At 26.5% G+C, this 16,849-nt stretch overlaps 1 protein-coding gene across 1 annotated transcript in view; it reads right to left on the bottom strand.

Annotated features, from left to right (window-relative positions):
• LOC112595849 overlaps window positions 1–16,849 on the bottom strand; it is a 47,225-nt gene that overhangs the window by 11,825 nt on the left and 18,551 nt on the right. Inside the window, exons 3-6 of the mRNA XM_025341231.1 lie at window positions 6,904–7,088; window positions 3,586–3,756; window positions 2,901–3,073; window positions 1,433–1,749 (exon numbers count right to left, since the gene is read on the bottom strand). Of these exons, the coding sequence (XP_025197016.1) occupies window positions 1,433–1,749; window positions 2,901–3,073; window positions 3,586–3,756; window positions 6,904–7,039 (797 nt within the window). The 5' untranslated portion in view covers window positions 7,040–7,088. The remainder of the gene's footprint in view (window positions 1–1,432; window positions 1,750–2,900; window positions 3,074–3,585; window positions 3,757–6,903; window positions 7,089–16,849) is intronic.

The following is a 16,849-nucleotide window of genomic DNA, read 5'->3' as shown; positions in this document are numbered from 1 at the left end:
TTAGATTTTTTTGGTTTCGGTAGTATGATGAACATAATATTAAATCAAAAATATAGCTATAAAAATTGTATATTTTATACGTTTTGAACTGCAAAACAATTTAAAACTTTGACAAAGTATGTCAAAACATAAACTTCAAATACTTAAAAAAATAAATTATGTCTATGTATTGTAAATATTTTTACATATTCATAAAAAAAACTTATATAGAATATTGTAATAAGCTTTCACGTTTTTATCAACATTTATAGAAAACTTATTAAGATTTAGAAAAAATGTCATATACCTACGGTTATACCCTTTTTACTTATCAAAAAATATTTAAAATCCTTTGAGAATAAATAGTAATTTTATGAACGAATATGCAGTATTGTAGATATTTGAACTACAAACGTTCATAAAAAATTAATTTGACTTTCAGATAGAAGTGTTTTCTTTGATGTAGATTTAAAAAATTTACGAATTTACAAAGAACCTTTTATTAAATATTAGATGTGAGTATAAAAACGTTTATTATTTTCTAACTACAAAATAATTTGAAAATTTTCGAAATTTTACGAATTTTGTCGTAATTTTAAATTAAAATTTTTTTATTGGTAACCACGTATAACTTACAAAGAATTATCCAGCATTTTTAACCAGCAATTAATTTTTTATCAACATTAATGATCAAAAAAAAAAAAAAAAAAAAAAAATGGAAATTTTTAATATCTATAAAAATGAGTGAATATATTTCATAATATTAGAAAGACTTGAGTATATTAGAAAAATATAATAATATAAAGCAAATAATGAGTGTCGAATGAGTTTGAACACAAAATAAGTTAGCCGACATAAATTTAAAGATGCATATTTTACATAAAACTATGTTGATAAAAAACGGGGTGTAGATTACAATTACCTATTTACTCAGATAAAGATTTGGGTGCAGTTTACAATCAACACTAAGAACATAATCGGAGAGTTCAGGAGCATACAAGCAGGGTCGGACTGAACAGATGGGATACCGAGTTTCCCGGTGAGCCGCTTGTACTCGTAGGGACTTTTTTTTTAGGTTACACAATTTTTAATCGACACAATTTCACAAAAGAGCTTAAACTTTAAAAAATTACTTAATGTGTATTAATGTGTATTTTGAAGTCTAAAAATATGTATTTTGAATAAAAATTATAACATTTCTTTGTACCAACCAATTTTTAATTTTTTTAATTTTTAATAATGATTTTAAGTGTTCAAATTCTCAAAATAATATACTATCATTTTATATGAAAATTATGTTTTTTCGAGGTTGTTTTTATAGGTTTTCTTAAGTGGGCCGATTTTTTTATTTTACCGGTAGTAATTTTTGATTCTGTCCGGTCCTGCATACAAAGCCATATAAATTAATGTTCTAAAGAATTATTGTTGTGTAGCGTGTAAACTGTAGCCTTACCCTTGAGGAGATGGTATGTTGCAGTAGGTTTCGAATATATCATCGTCGCCATCATCGTTATCATCGTCTCCTACAGTCACAGATCCCGAAGACGCTGAACGACGGCAACGTCGGATCGGGTCGGCTGCCACTGCCGGCGTTGACACATCCGTAATCGTTTCTGTGGCCGTTGTGACATCAGTGAGATCCGGAAGTGATTTGTGGCAAGCGGTTGATGCTCCGCAACAACAGGGTTGATGCTGTTGCTGCTGTTGGTTATGCGATACCGATCGGCGGTACTGCACGGGAGGGGGAACGATGACATCGTCGAGGAACACCTATTCACAATAAAGAGCACGATTCTTAATTTTAAGTTTACCCTTAAAACTTCTTTAATATTAACTATATTCAACACTTAAAATGTATTGTGTATATATATATGTAAACTTGATACATTTCTCTTGAATTTCTTTTACTGCAGGGTAACAATTTATAGTAGATATCTATACTTATGAAATAATATCAGGTGATTAGTCCCCTCCCCACTAATAATTTTACTGTATGGATATTACAAATTTTAAAATGTTTACTAAAGATGGTTTTTCGATATTTTCATGACTACAAATGTTTTATTTTCATAAGTTCTACCCTTTCTCCCGCACATCTGCTCAGTATAATAATCCAACACTAATATACTGTATTAATTTTAATTAATGTAATGTCCTTTTGGAAAAAGTAATAACTAATAAGTATATTGTATTATATTACTTACATTTATGTTGTTTCATTTATTGTTTTATATTTATATATATAGTAACCAACAAGTATCAGTCGAAATTTTTGAAAAAAAAATTGGCTGTCAATCAGATTTTGACCGTAACCTACACCTATTATCCTATTCATATATTATAATATTATATACTACCACGGCACTTTGCCATGTGGTGTGAAAACAAAATAAATCGACCGAAGTGCAACAATGTGCAGATGTCATTATTTCGTACTCCATTGTTTGATATAGAATTTTTTTGCTGCGAGATTTTATTAAATTCGCGCATCAGTTGTTTTGACTTTTCACGCAATATTTTTTTTTATGCTTATAAAATATCCAGACGGTCAGCTAAAATGAAATAGGTCGTCTGGCATTGTAAAGTTACATGACTTAAAAAAAAAAAATTAAATTAAAAAAATTGAGCTATATCATTGATTTTAGAATATATTCTTAAATCAATGGCTATAATAATACTTAAGTATACGATGTACATACCTATACAAGAAATCATTACATTTTAACCGTATGAAATTTAACAGAAATACATTTGTTTTTTATAAAATATACATAAATAAATTATTATTTAAAATAGTTGCAATTAAATAGTAAAATTACACTTATATTTCGCGCTAATATCTAATAAATAATAAGTCATGAGTTATTTCATTAAGAATTTAAACAATTATATAAAATATTAAAATACTGCGGAATACTTACCGAAGTTGCTTCGAATAAGTTTTCTTTAGAGTCAGCATTCAATAGACGTCTGAGATCGTTTTGTAGTTGTTGTGAGTCCGCTGTGGACTTTCTTTGACATCCAGCTACTAGTCGAGGGCTTTTAGGTGGCGGCAGACAAGTAAAGCTTCCACTCGACCAATTACAGCAGTTACCTACGCAGACGTTTTTTATATAATATAATAAGTCACTAATTGATTAATTCCTTTAAATTCGGCTATACATTTTAGTTTATCAAATTAATCTAGTTATAAGTTTTCACAACAAATTTAAATATATTATGTCACGAAAACAAACCATTTATTACGTAATTTTTGTAAACATGATTTATGTTTTAAATGCATCTTTATATTAGCAATTCAAAATTGTATCTAGATTAAACGCGTTACTCATGAAAATCATTTTAAAACAAAATATGAAAATTACATAAGTTAAAAATTTAATTTTAAATATTTTTATTTTATACTTTATCTTAGAAGTGATTATTAATAAATAATAATAATTATATATTATATATTAATTTAGGTATACCTATAAATTACTTGAATTCATTATTAAAATAAAAATGTATTTATTTAACGTAATCGGAAATTTAAAAAATATTAAAACTATAGATTTGATTGATATATATTCAACGTAATAATTGGAAAACGATGAAGGATTGTACCTTTATAATTATAACAACCGGAAGCTATGTCATGTGATGATGAACCCTTGTCGGAAGAACCGCTGCTTCGGAGACTCCTTCTGAGTTCTTGTTTCCTGTCGAGCACTGTTTCCGATTTGACGTAAAGCGATTTTGTCTCTTGTAATAGTTCTACGGCACTCTTTCGTTTCGCTGAAATCAAAAATATAAAATATTAACTCTGTCTGAAAAATAAAACTCATGAATCAGTTCTCGCCAATAATATTGGTATGCACCGTTATTTAATACACTAAATATAATAAAAAAACTATAGTATATAATATATTTAGTACCTATTATAGTATTATGTAATATTATGTACAGGTACACAGTTTTTTGGATCACTGCTCATTGAGTAGCGATACTTTACACATTATGCATTATGTTTATATAAACTACACTGCAGTGTTCCGACTTCCTTCCTGTTTTATGTTTTGAATACATTTTTTTGTATTGTATACTACTATAATTTTTTGATAAATTATTCTAATGTTTCCATATTCAGTGTTGCAGCACGAGCCATATCGATTTCCTATGTCAACGACATAAACAAGCGGACATCACATTACGATTACACAAGTGTAAATCGATAGACCGTGAACTCCAGGTATTTTGGACCATCCAACTGGAAAACAATACTTAACGTAAATGCTTAATTTTGAGCACTTCCTCTCTGGTTGGGAAAACGAAGCAGCTGATCGGAAGCTATACGTGAATTAAAGTGATTTTTTTTCAAATTGCTTGTTCCATCCGCTATTAGTGAAAGTGATATCGTTTATTGAACCGTTAGAAATTGAATAAACCACATTTTGTGGTTTATCGTGTCCACAGTGAAAAATCGAAGATTGAATTTCACCGGGAATAAGTGTTTTTAATGTTCATTAAAATTTGAAGACGAAATATGTTAAACCCATGAATCATTTTGTAAGCATATAGGCTAACAATAATCTCCACTCAATATTATTTTTATCCCATAAATATACTGATTAATTAAATAAAATTTAATTCTAATACATCCATTACAATCATCTAGATTCTAGATAACTAGAACTTTTATAAATTTAAAATTATTTTGAATTAATATGTTATGTTTTTTAAGGTTATCGGAACTGGCTAATTATTAAGGGAAAAAATTCAGTTGATTTTTAGTTACATTATACGCTAAGACATAAAAGACATAATTGCACTTCGTAAATTGTCGAATTTTAATTATTTATTGTTTTAAAAGAGGATAATTTTATTCAGGATATTCAGATTGTATACAATAGTTTTAATTTTTATTAAAATTAAATAGTATTAGAAAAATATTATTTTTACGAATAAATAAAATTGTTATTAAAAACAAATGAATACAAAAATCGTAATGTAGTTAAATTTATTGTTTTCAGTATTGTATGGTATACATTTTTCAAATTTCTATTTTAGAATTAAAAAATTATTTTTAAATATTCAAAAGTTGAAAAAATCTAATTTTGATAAGTCTTTTAAAGTAAATATGTTTATACACGTCATATTTAAAAAATGTTTTATACTTAATTTTGATAACTCATATTAACCTATTCATTTTTCCCGCGAGTCTCCTTTACCTATCCTGTAGATATAAGAAATGAATACATAATTAGAGACCGTGTAAACGTGTCTTTGAACGTTATTGCAAAATGCAATTATTAGAGTATTATAGGTACTATCTAATCATAGTCATTACAGTAGTATTATTAATAATATATTTTCACCCATTTCTAAGTCGGGCAATTAAGTCGCTGACATTTAAGAGTTATATTTTCACAAGCAATAAGTACCTACACTTAAAAATAGTATATCAATATTTACTTTGAAATAAGCAATAAACGAAACATAACGACTATTATATTTCATTTTTAGTTATTTCTTTCTATTGAACAAATGGCTATTTGTTATCTGATATTTATCTGTAACTTTTTCTCATACCACACTTAAATAGTAATTTATTAATGCACTGTACTACACGCTCAAGTTATTGAAGTAATACCAATAACCTTTTAGAAAATTATGAGAAAGGAATCAAAATTATTGGGTGCAACACGATTGCGAACGTTTTACCTATTTCATAGTACAATTGCAAACGAATGCCGCTTATCAAAAAATTAATCTTTTTAGCCAAAAAACAAACGATTGCGAATGTTTTTAGAGACTACGTTGCCAATTTTATAATTCTTGAATATGTTTTATTTTGTTCGAGAATTCAATTAAATTTTTTTTTAAATAAAAATTATTCGATATTAATAATACAATATTATACATTACAGCTACGTTACAAACTAAAATAAAACTATATAAAATAATATGAAGTGTTTAAAATGTTGATAAATTAAAATAATGTCGGAGTATAAATATTAATAATACTGTTACATAATGTATAAACTAAAAAAAAAAAATAATAATAATGAAAAATTAACAGTTTTTAAATTTTTTTTTTTAAAATATTTTCTTAGTTAGGAATTTCCATTTTTTTGTAAATATAAAATTAGATCCTTGTGGATTTTATAAATTATAATTATTATAATTTTTAATGTAAATTCAATTTTAGATTTATCTTTTTTGTCAATAGGGTTATGTAAATTGTTTTGACAGCATAATAGCAGAAAACCCTTATATCTACTATTTAATTATTTTAAAAATTATTATTTAAAAACTTGTAATTGACTAACATAAAATCTGGTAAAAACACACGATTAAAGGTAAGTAAAAATGTTTGCAAACGTGTTACCGGGAAAAGGTCCGTTCGCAATCTTTTATCACCCAAATTATTAGTTTGTTAGGATTCTAATTTATATATTATAAGTTATAACTAATTATGAAAATGAAACATTTAATTTGCGACTAACATTGCTTGTAATCGAAATTTCGATTATATTGCACTGGTTTTGTTTTACTTGCAAACTCGAAGTTACACAATGGTATACTTAACACGCATTAGACTTATTGATTAAAACGCATTCCCCATGTAGCTTAGTATGTCCTATACCTTTGCTCGGCTAGTGTATTATTAGTATACATATCCATTTTGATAGCGGATTATTCAATCCGTTCGTTAAATTATGGTAGTTACGATGGAGGAGGGATGAAGAGCATAGATTAGAAAAACGTGAGCATGTAAACAACAGAGGTACAAATGATATAATAGAAAATAACAATTAAAACGATATTATTTATATATATATATATATATATATATATATATATATATATACCTCTACGGCTTTACGTTATAACGACGTTAAGATAATAACATCACATAATATATTATTATGATAATCTCACCAGTGCATTGTGGCCGGTACGACGACGCCTGTCCTTTTTCCGTCCGAAGAATGGCGTTCGTGACGTTTAGCGTTTTTAAAGGTTGTCCGGGTTGCTGGCGTACGTAACTGCTGCAAGCTGACGACAACGTTGCCATGTCACTGGCTTAAACGGAATGCCGGATGCATCGCCGCCGGACTTGTGACCTGGAACAATGCACACATGACGATGTAATAATAATAATATAACCAAAAACGAACGTGTTAATTCCAGATCGAAAAAGAGAACGCACCCTCCTGCGTGCCATGTCATAATAACGTAATATAATATATAATGCGATGGCCCGCAGTGTATCGTAAACGTACTTGTGCACGTTAACGTCGTATACGCGGGAGGTTGGGTATTAAATATTATTATTATTATTATTATTATTAACATTATATTATATAAGAACGGACGACTATGGAATGGACAGTACAACGAGGTATACATATAATTTATGGGTGTATCGTATATAATGTACCTTGGTACGATTCATTTTTGTTTTTCCGTTTTCGTGATTGTATGACGTTGCTTAAAAAATAATATTTTTATTCTTTATCGTATTAAATACATTTAAACGCAATTGTTCGTTGGTAAAAATGTGTTATTCTTCTATTTTTTTATAATATATAATACACACAACCCTTATTTATTTTTTTAAAAAGGTATTTTGTTTGTTCTCGTTGTACGTCTTTCCAATTTCCGGGCACCGAAATTTTACTCGCAGTCACATATATATGTACTATGTAGGCACAATGTACCTATTATATGTCAAAGACTCAACAAACATTGAATATGTCTATATCATGGTAGGTACCTATACTTATTTACAACCGGTATGAAACAGCTATCGTATAGGCTGTTTTATAATAATTGAAAGCTCAATACCAAATTTTGAATATATTATTAATGGTTGAATTTCGTCCAATAACAAATCTAGTACAGTGCTAAATTATTATTATTATTATTATTATTATTATTATTATAGTGGAAAATTATTTTGGTCTCAATTACGTGTTATTTTTCGGACTCGATTAGGTTATTTTTCGACCGAATTAAGTATGAATTCGGATCCACGAGATTAAACTACAAGACACACAAGCATATACGTACGTTATATATATATAAATAGTATATATAATATATACACATTTTAGTATGATACACATAATGATGATAATGTAAGCACTTGTAATACACCGGATGGCGATACCCATTATCTTAACTCCGGTATTATCACATTTTGTGCAAGTAACTCTACACAGTCTATACCGATTTATTTTTTCTCTAAGCCCGAATAGAGATGAAATTTTATATTATGTTTATTACTTATTGAGTGGTTACAGTTTTAGAAGCTGATCATTCGATGGGTGGCCATGCTATAACATCATAATCTTATTCTGAATTGGACACACTCGGTGTACATCGCGTACGCCGCAGCATAGATCGATTAATATATAGTATTATTATACACGGTAACTGTTTTATTATACGTAGGTAGGTACCTGCACAACGCGTCACACGGAAATTATGATCGAACGGACCGGCTCGACGGCGACCGCGATCATCTATGGGAACCGAATAACCGCGTGATAGAAAGGTCGTAGTAATGAATGAACGTGTAAGATGATGATGAAGGGCAGGGAAATACCGCTTTAGACGACTATCACACGGTATTGTGCACAGCGTGCTTTTAACCCGTTCACCGATTGTGAACAATAATATTATTCATCACACACGGCATCAGACGGCATGCAGTACACAAACCTGTCTGGATATATATATATAATATACACGTCAATGGCCTCTTGTACGAGGTGATTCACTATTTTTTTCTATAATAATTAATTTACACAAATTTTGACAAGCGATTTCTTTTATTTTAAAAGGCTACATTTCCAAAATTGTTAAGATTTTTTTAAACCATTTAAGGAGTGTCGTGTGGTGAGTCAAATTGTTTTTTTAAATGATAACCAACTATGAATGATTTTTTTTTTTTTTTTGAACATTTTGACTTTATTAAATTTAAAATTTGAATGAATCGTTTCCGAATAATTAAAATGTAAATACGAATATATATATATATATATATATATATATATGTATAATATAACATAAATAGGCAATAAGTATAATATTATAATAATTAGAGATGGTTTTACAAAAATATAAAATAGATTCAATATTTATTTTTTTCGGATGATTTTTAAAAATTATAAAATACTAATGAATTAATATCAAGTATTACTATTTTCAAATCATTATATATAGCGTCCAAACCGTATAGCTACACATCTCTCGCCTCATATCACCATCTCAATCCCTGTCTCTCGTATAATCAATCAAGTACGACAACTCTTAAAAAGTCATACGCATTACGCATATTCATATTTTATTAATAATTATGTATTCTGTATGAGTGTGGCACATTATGTGTCATCAGCGATCTGCCTCTACGGGGCTGATCTGCGTAGTTTTCCATCCATACATTTGTATAGTGCGTATATATAATGCACTATGCACTTGAACAACAATAGAGTACTACGATACAAAACAGAAGTGAAGAGTCGACTAGCTTGATTAAATTATTTTAATTAATTTTTTCATAGGTAGGTACTAGGTATATATAATTTTTCTAAATGTGTAAAAAAAATTGAAAATGCATATTTTTTTTCAGAAAATGATACTATTTTTAGTGGTAGCCTTCAGTTATTCGTTTCATAATTTGAAAATTGTAAAAATAATATAAAACAAATTTATAGTATAACGTTTTAGCAATCAATTGAAATAATATATCTGATCAAAATATCTTTTTTTTAAATTCTTGTAAGAACAATTTCTTATTAAATATTATTAAATTAATATTTATATAAATAGTAATTTAACTATACTAACTAATATTTTACGTCATTTTAGCTATTTAAATATGACTTGTACTTTTATTTGAGTACAGAAAGACATAATTTTTTAATTCATTAGTGATATATTCAAGTTTTTTTTAATAATAGTAAAGCAAGTATATCAATCGTCGTATGGAATACAACAAATATAAGTACACTGTACATTTCATTATTTACAATCACAAAAGATAAAAAATTGTTTTTGATAATATTTATTTTATTATTACAAAACAATATTTAAAAAAAATTATTTTATTAGAATCAGATTATTATTTTAATAAAAATAAGTAAAAAAAATCAGTTAAAAAGATATTAAATCCCAAGATAATTTTGGTATAAGATATTTTGACAAAGATATTAAGACTTAAAGCTTAAAATTGTATTTATATAACAAATATACTCAATTTCTTCGCTTGTTCCTTATAAATTATAATTAATTATCTTTAATAATAAAGAACAATTAATTATACAACTTATACTGAAAATTATATTATTTTTTTAAAAGTATTCAACTCCAAAGTTAAATTAAAAAATAGTAGGTAATAGTTATTAAAAAAAAGAACACAACTTAATATAAATGTATCAAATAAAAGTTAAATACTATAACTTTATCTAAAAATATATTTTATCTGATTTGAATATTTCTAGACAAGTATGGTTTTGTTTGAAAAAACGGACTATCTGACGTTAAAAATGAATTTGTTCGTATATATAACTTTAAAAAAATACAAAACCAATGCTTCACTTATTATTTACGTGCCTTATCTCGTCCAAACGATCCTTTTATGTCAATTATTCAAGTATCTTTTATTGATTTTATTGTTTAAAATGATAACTTATATATTATATGATTTCGACGAGTTTTTGAAAACTGTATGGTTTTATACTTTTTATTTCTGAGTATTATTTCACTGCACAGCACACGACTTTATTCAACAAGTAATGACACGTGTTTGTTATTTCAACATTAAGGCCGTCGCTAAATTCATTGACGTGTATATACAAAAAAAGATTATACTTAAGGTTTAACGGTGGCTTGGAAGTCGTATGATAGGATTATTGTATGGACTGTATACATAAGTATATACTGTTTTATTGAGGGAACATAATGGTAATCAAGTATCATTCACAAAAGCCATTGAAAAACAACTTTCCTCCTTCACAGATAATTTTAATCTGCTTTATATCTTTATTTGTGCATAAATAAATATATAATTCAGTTATTGAATAATAAATAAATACATTTTTGAAACCTCTGCATTTTTTAAAAATCTTTATTTAATTCAATTTATTTTAATTAAAAAAATTACGGGTAATAATTGAATACCATTTGAAAAAATTATAATATAATACTTACAGTGATCAATTTTTTGGTCTGCGCCTCCGACAAAAAAAAATATTTATGCTACGGCCTCCATGAAAGTTATAAAATATAAATTAAATATTTGATTTTATATAATTATTTAATTATATTGATAAATGAAATAGTAACTTATTTTGTGTATTAAAAATAACTAATGTGAACAATTTTCGTTTCTGAAGTTGATACTTCAGTTGATAAATTTAATAATACAATTGAGAAGTTCATTAATGATATTTCAAAAATCTCTACCTTTTTCAATTATCAAGTAAAAATATCAAAAAAACTTAAATTTTGGTAAACAAAAAGATTTTTTGTTTTGATTTATAATTGATATAAATTATATATAAGAAAGCAAAAGGGTCATTTTGATTTTAAATTGAAAAGTTTCTATATTAATTATAGAAATATATAAAATTCATTGATAAAAAATCATGTAACTTATACCAGTATTACAATAATGAATTTATTTTATTTAAAAATAACCTAGAAATTAAAATATTAAACTACATATACCTTCTACCAAAAAAGGAGAACCTCCAATTCATTAATTCATTGTGTTGAAAGTAATTCCATTAAAACTATATTGACTAAAAAACAGACATTTTAAATGAATTTAATATTATTTTGCTTAATTATGGTAAATATATTTTGGATTACATTTTAAAAATAATTTTGATAAATTGAGTTGGAATCTCATGAATAATAATTACCACATAAGTCACTCATTACTTCTCGGCTCCATAAATCTATTGGAAATTTCCAACTTATTAAAAAAAAAACTCATAAATCCTTTTTTTATATTAATGGTTTGTTTATAACTTTATTTCAAAACAAACAACAGACTCTATCTTTACTTCACTCTTTATTATTTTTAGTAGAGCACTAATTACTGAAAAATATCCTTCTAGCTATAAGATAGCTATTATTATTCCATTGTTAAAAACTGGAAATTGCGAGCAATGTGGTAATTACAGATCTATTGCGTAAAATTGAATTGTATCAACAGTTTTTGAAAAATTTGTAAAATCAAAACTAATGTCGTCTTTAGACAAACATGATTTTCTTTCATCTAATCAATTTGGTTTTCGTTTGAATATATCTATCATTGATCTTTTACTCGTAACTAAAACTTCATATTTCATGCATAATAATTTAGATAAAAAATATGAAGTCTTAGGTATTTTCTTAGATTTAAAAAAAGCATTTGACTTTGTAAACCACGACTTACTATTCAATAAATTGTATTTTTGCAGTATAAAGGAAATTGCTCTTAATTTATTTAAATCATTTATTACTAATAGACCCCAACTAGTAAAACTTAATGGTACACCAAGTGATTTTATAACAAATGGTTTTTCTGTACCATGAGGTACAGTATTTGGCCCGGTTTTATTTATTATTTACACCAACAGACTTTCAAATTTAAGCCTTAATGCCTGTATACCATGTTATGATGATTATACTGTTATTCTAGTTAAAAGCCTAAATTATGATAATTTATAAAAGGAAGTTAATTTTTGTTCAACATCAATAAAAATTGGTAATATAATAATAATAATAATTTACAGTTAATTTTAGCCAAATCTAAGCATATTATTGTTTTTAATATTACGAATTTCTTCATAATATTGTTATATAAGTCCTGATTTTTCGTCATGGTATATTCATTTAATTGTAAATATCTAAATTATACTCGTGTGTGGATATCTTTGGAAATAATTAATTGCGTTAAGTATCTTGGTATATATTTTGACTATAGACTAAAATCTGTTGGATATATTTCTTATATAAACAATCTCATTAAAATTATTTATTTAGTTTTTGCACAATAATTTTTTTCTTGTGGTATCTAGATAATGAGGCTGCACATACTCTTCCTACATCGATGTTCTATTTAATACTATAAATTTCTTAATTAAAATTATTCTTAATAAACTTAGATTATATTCTTCTAACTTAATTAATTTTGAGTTTAAGGTTTCTAATATTATTCAAACTTATGAACTACTTATTTAATTACACATGTATAAAAGTAATAATAGTAAATTCTGTGAATTTCAACTTGCTCATTATTATAATTCAGAATTAAAAATGATTATAATTTAATTGTACCATTTAACGAATCTAATTTCAGAATGTGTTTTAATGTTTATTTAAACATATATTATAATACTAAGCTTACTAGTTTAGTCGTTAGTTAAATTAATCATAAATTGTACATATACAGTGTATTCACAATAAGAGTTACCACTCAATATTTCAGTTGAATAATCTTTTATTAAAATGGGATTTTTGGGGGTACCAAAATACACATTTTCAGATAAATTTAAAATGTTTAACTTTTTCTGTACACACAAGCGAAATAAAATTGGCTTTTTCAATAGATTTGGGTAGAGTACTTTTTTAAAACCATTTTGTACAAAAAGTTTTGTTTTAATTACGAAATTGGTAATATAAATTTAACGTTAAAAGTTAGTATTGACGAATAATCTATTTTTGACGAAATCTTAACTATGTTCAACTTATATTCAAAAATCAGAATAATATTACTGATTTTATTAAATAACTGTAGACAGATAAGACATAAATAAACACTTATTTGTTTTTATATTTTTACGCCGTATACTTGCACTTATTAACTCCAGTAAATTATTATTGAACAAACTTCTAATTATTTTTTAAAATGTTTTAGCTATATTGGACAAAATATTTTTTGATTTTCCGGTATAACTAAAACTAATTATTATGTAGTAAACATAATATTATGTGGGAAAATGCGCGCGTGCAGCACAATATCACGGTTGTCGTTGCCTCCGGTGCGCAATTCTCGTGTTTAATACACGTTTAATACACCTATTACATTATACGTGTTGTATGATAGATACGTACGTCCTAGTGGCCCAGTTATTTTACGCAGGTAGAAAATGGCATAGTTTTTTTGAGGGGTGGTACACATAATTATATTTTACTGTATAAACAATATCTATAGAGTAATTCAGTGATTCAACTCATTGGCTAAGGGTGGAATTATTGTTATTATTATTCGTGTAAAATTATTATAAAATAGCATTATAGCATTGGCGGTGGAGATTGGCATTTAAAAACGAACGGCGTGATCGTAACAACTACGACGACATCGTGTTCTAGACATCACATTTCTATTACGAATTTTTTCAACTAAACTGTATAATATGAATATATTTATGCTTCGTGAGATAAAAAATTTCCAGTGGTGGTAATTTTATAGTCATTGTGAAATATCACCGTATACAAAGCCGGCAGCAACTTTTCTACAGGTATACAAAGTAATTCACCAAGCATGCTTCTTACCCTCTTTTTTCTTTAATAATGTTGTTATTAAATATCTAGTTTTTAGAATTTCTAAATATATTTAAAGATCATAGATTAAAATTTTTAAGATTTTTATACTATTTAAGGAATGTTTAGCGGAGATACAAACTTTTGTCTTTCAAACAAGAATCCCTTTATTTTATTATAAATTATAAAGGGAATATTTATTTATTTTTTTTAATGTACTTAATTCAAACTTTATGACATGATCTAACTTTAAATTATCAAGCGAATAATGTTTCTAAAAACACCATCGTATCAGAATCAAAATTCGAAAGAGTATTTTTTGAGATACACTCTTTGTAAATACTAATAATAGTTCTACGATAATGGGTTTGGAAAACATGAGAGCAATGAACGTTATGGTGATTTGAAAGTTTTACTAATTCATATTAATTTAAAAAAATCATTAAGATTTTTAAAAATAACCTATGTTTAGTATTACACTTATTTCATTTTTTTGTAAAACTATTTTTAAGGATTATTAATTTTACCATAAATATTTTGATAACTGGAAAACTACTCGTTCGATTTTTTAGTTAAATAATCAATATTAAATTTTCACTGTTCATTATAGGTATATTAAATAATTTACAATAAAAAAGAAAATCTTCATTTGAAAACAAGTTTGAATATCCACAGGACACTCCTTAATAGAAGTAAAAAAAAATTCAAGAATTTGAATATATGATCTTTGAATGCATTTAAAAGTTCTAAAATTTAAAATTTTTATTAGTGCATTATTTAAGAAAAAACTAAAATGAACATATGGTTGGTAAACCACCCTGTATAACATTATATAATAATATACACACCTCCGTCATGGTCGTGAAACGTCGTGCGGCGGCAGATGTACCGACGGCGGCAATCATTATTTCAGCCCACCGATTTCGAAATCGGGTCGAAAGCGCATCGTTTTACTCAGTTTTAGATAACAACATCAACAACAAATCAACGGTCACACCGCAGCGACCTTTACTAACCGTCTTTCACCAACCCACGTGTACTGTTCCGTCAGCGTTAGACGAGCCGTCACGGCGGTGGGCGAAACGCCGCCGCGATCGTAGACCTGCACGACGACAGACACGAACGGAACTACAATATTATTATTATTATTATAATACCAGATACTCATTACCTTGTACCTTATATTATATACTATCTGTCTTACCACCGTCGCGATCAGATGTACACTATCATAATCAGCATTTTTCTAGTAGGAATCGCTTTGCGATACATACACTTATATACCTCCTTATATACGAGTATACCTACTATAAAAGTATAAAATATAAAACCTTCAAACTTTTCGAATATCCTGTGTACTATAAACTCACATCGCTATATTGGGTGAGGATTTCTTGTCGTTATTTTCGGAGTGCATGAAAAGAGGAAACAGCGCCTGCCATAAATCATAATATTATTATAAATATCTTTACATTTCATCGTGGTATTGTCATTATCGTCGTTCTTGTTACTTCTCTAACGATAAATTATAAAAAATTAAATCATACCTGTATAAAATAATAAAATAATAAAATAATAAAAGACTTTATAATATACCGTCATACTTCGTTTTTATGCTTGTTCTAAGAACGGAAAACAAACAAAATCACTTTAGAAGATACTAGGATTGGTAAAAACCAATGATAACAATTTCAAATCGATGCGAAGCACTTAATTTTTACAAACACTTGTGTGTAATATCCATAATATTACCACTGAACATAATAAATAAAAGTGTCGTTTTATTATTATATGATATAATTTTCAAAAATTATACGTTTTTTTAACGTCTAAATAGTCACTGATAACTAAATAGACACTATAAGTACCTATAATTAATATATTTCTCAATAGATAATCAACAAGATTTCGTCATAGTACCTGTTCTAATTTGGTATTAAATTAATTATTTAGAGTTATAAATAAATAATATTAAAATCGAATTACTTTATCATTAAAGCTGATTATTTTAACAGTGGATACACATTATTTCAAAAAGTATAAACTTTTATCGATTTATTTTATATTGTTTGTTAGTTGGTTAAAATACTATTAAATTTTAATTTTAAAAGGCAATCTACATTTTTCTAATTTATAATTTGAAGTATAATACTTTAATCACAATGAATGTTCATTGTTCATTATTAAAAAAATTTCCTATAAGGCTGTATAAAAACATAAATATATTTTTATTATATAACTAACATTTAATTAACGTTTTTTGTTGGTATTTTTCTTCTTTTTTTTTAATGAAATAATATAAAAGCTTATAAATTATAAAAAAAATATTATTAACTAAATAATC

The sequence above is a fragment of the Melanaphis sacchari genome, unplaced genomic scaffold (genome assembly GCF_002803265.2).
Source record: "Melanaphis sacchari strain LSU unplaced genomic scaffold, SCAv2.0 Contig2_pilon_pilon, whole genome shotgun sequence".
NCBI classification, from domain to species: Eukaryota; Metazoa; Arthropoda; class Insecta; order Hemiptera; family Aphididae; genus Melanaphis; species Melanaphis sacchari.
Note: the sequence above shows the minus strand (reverse complement) of the source record. Positions and strands in the feature narration are given on the sequence as shown.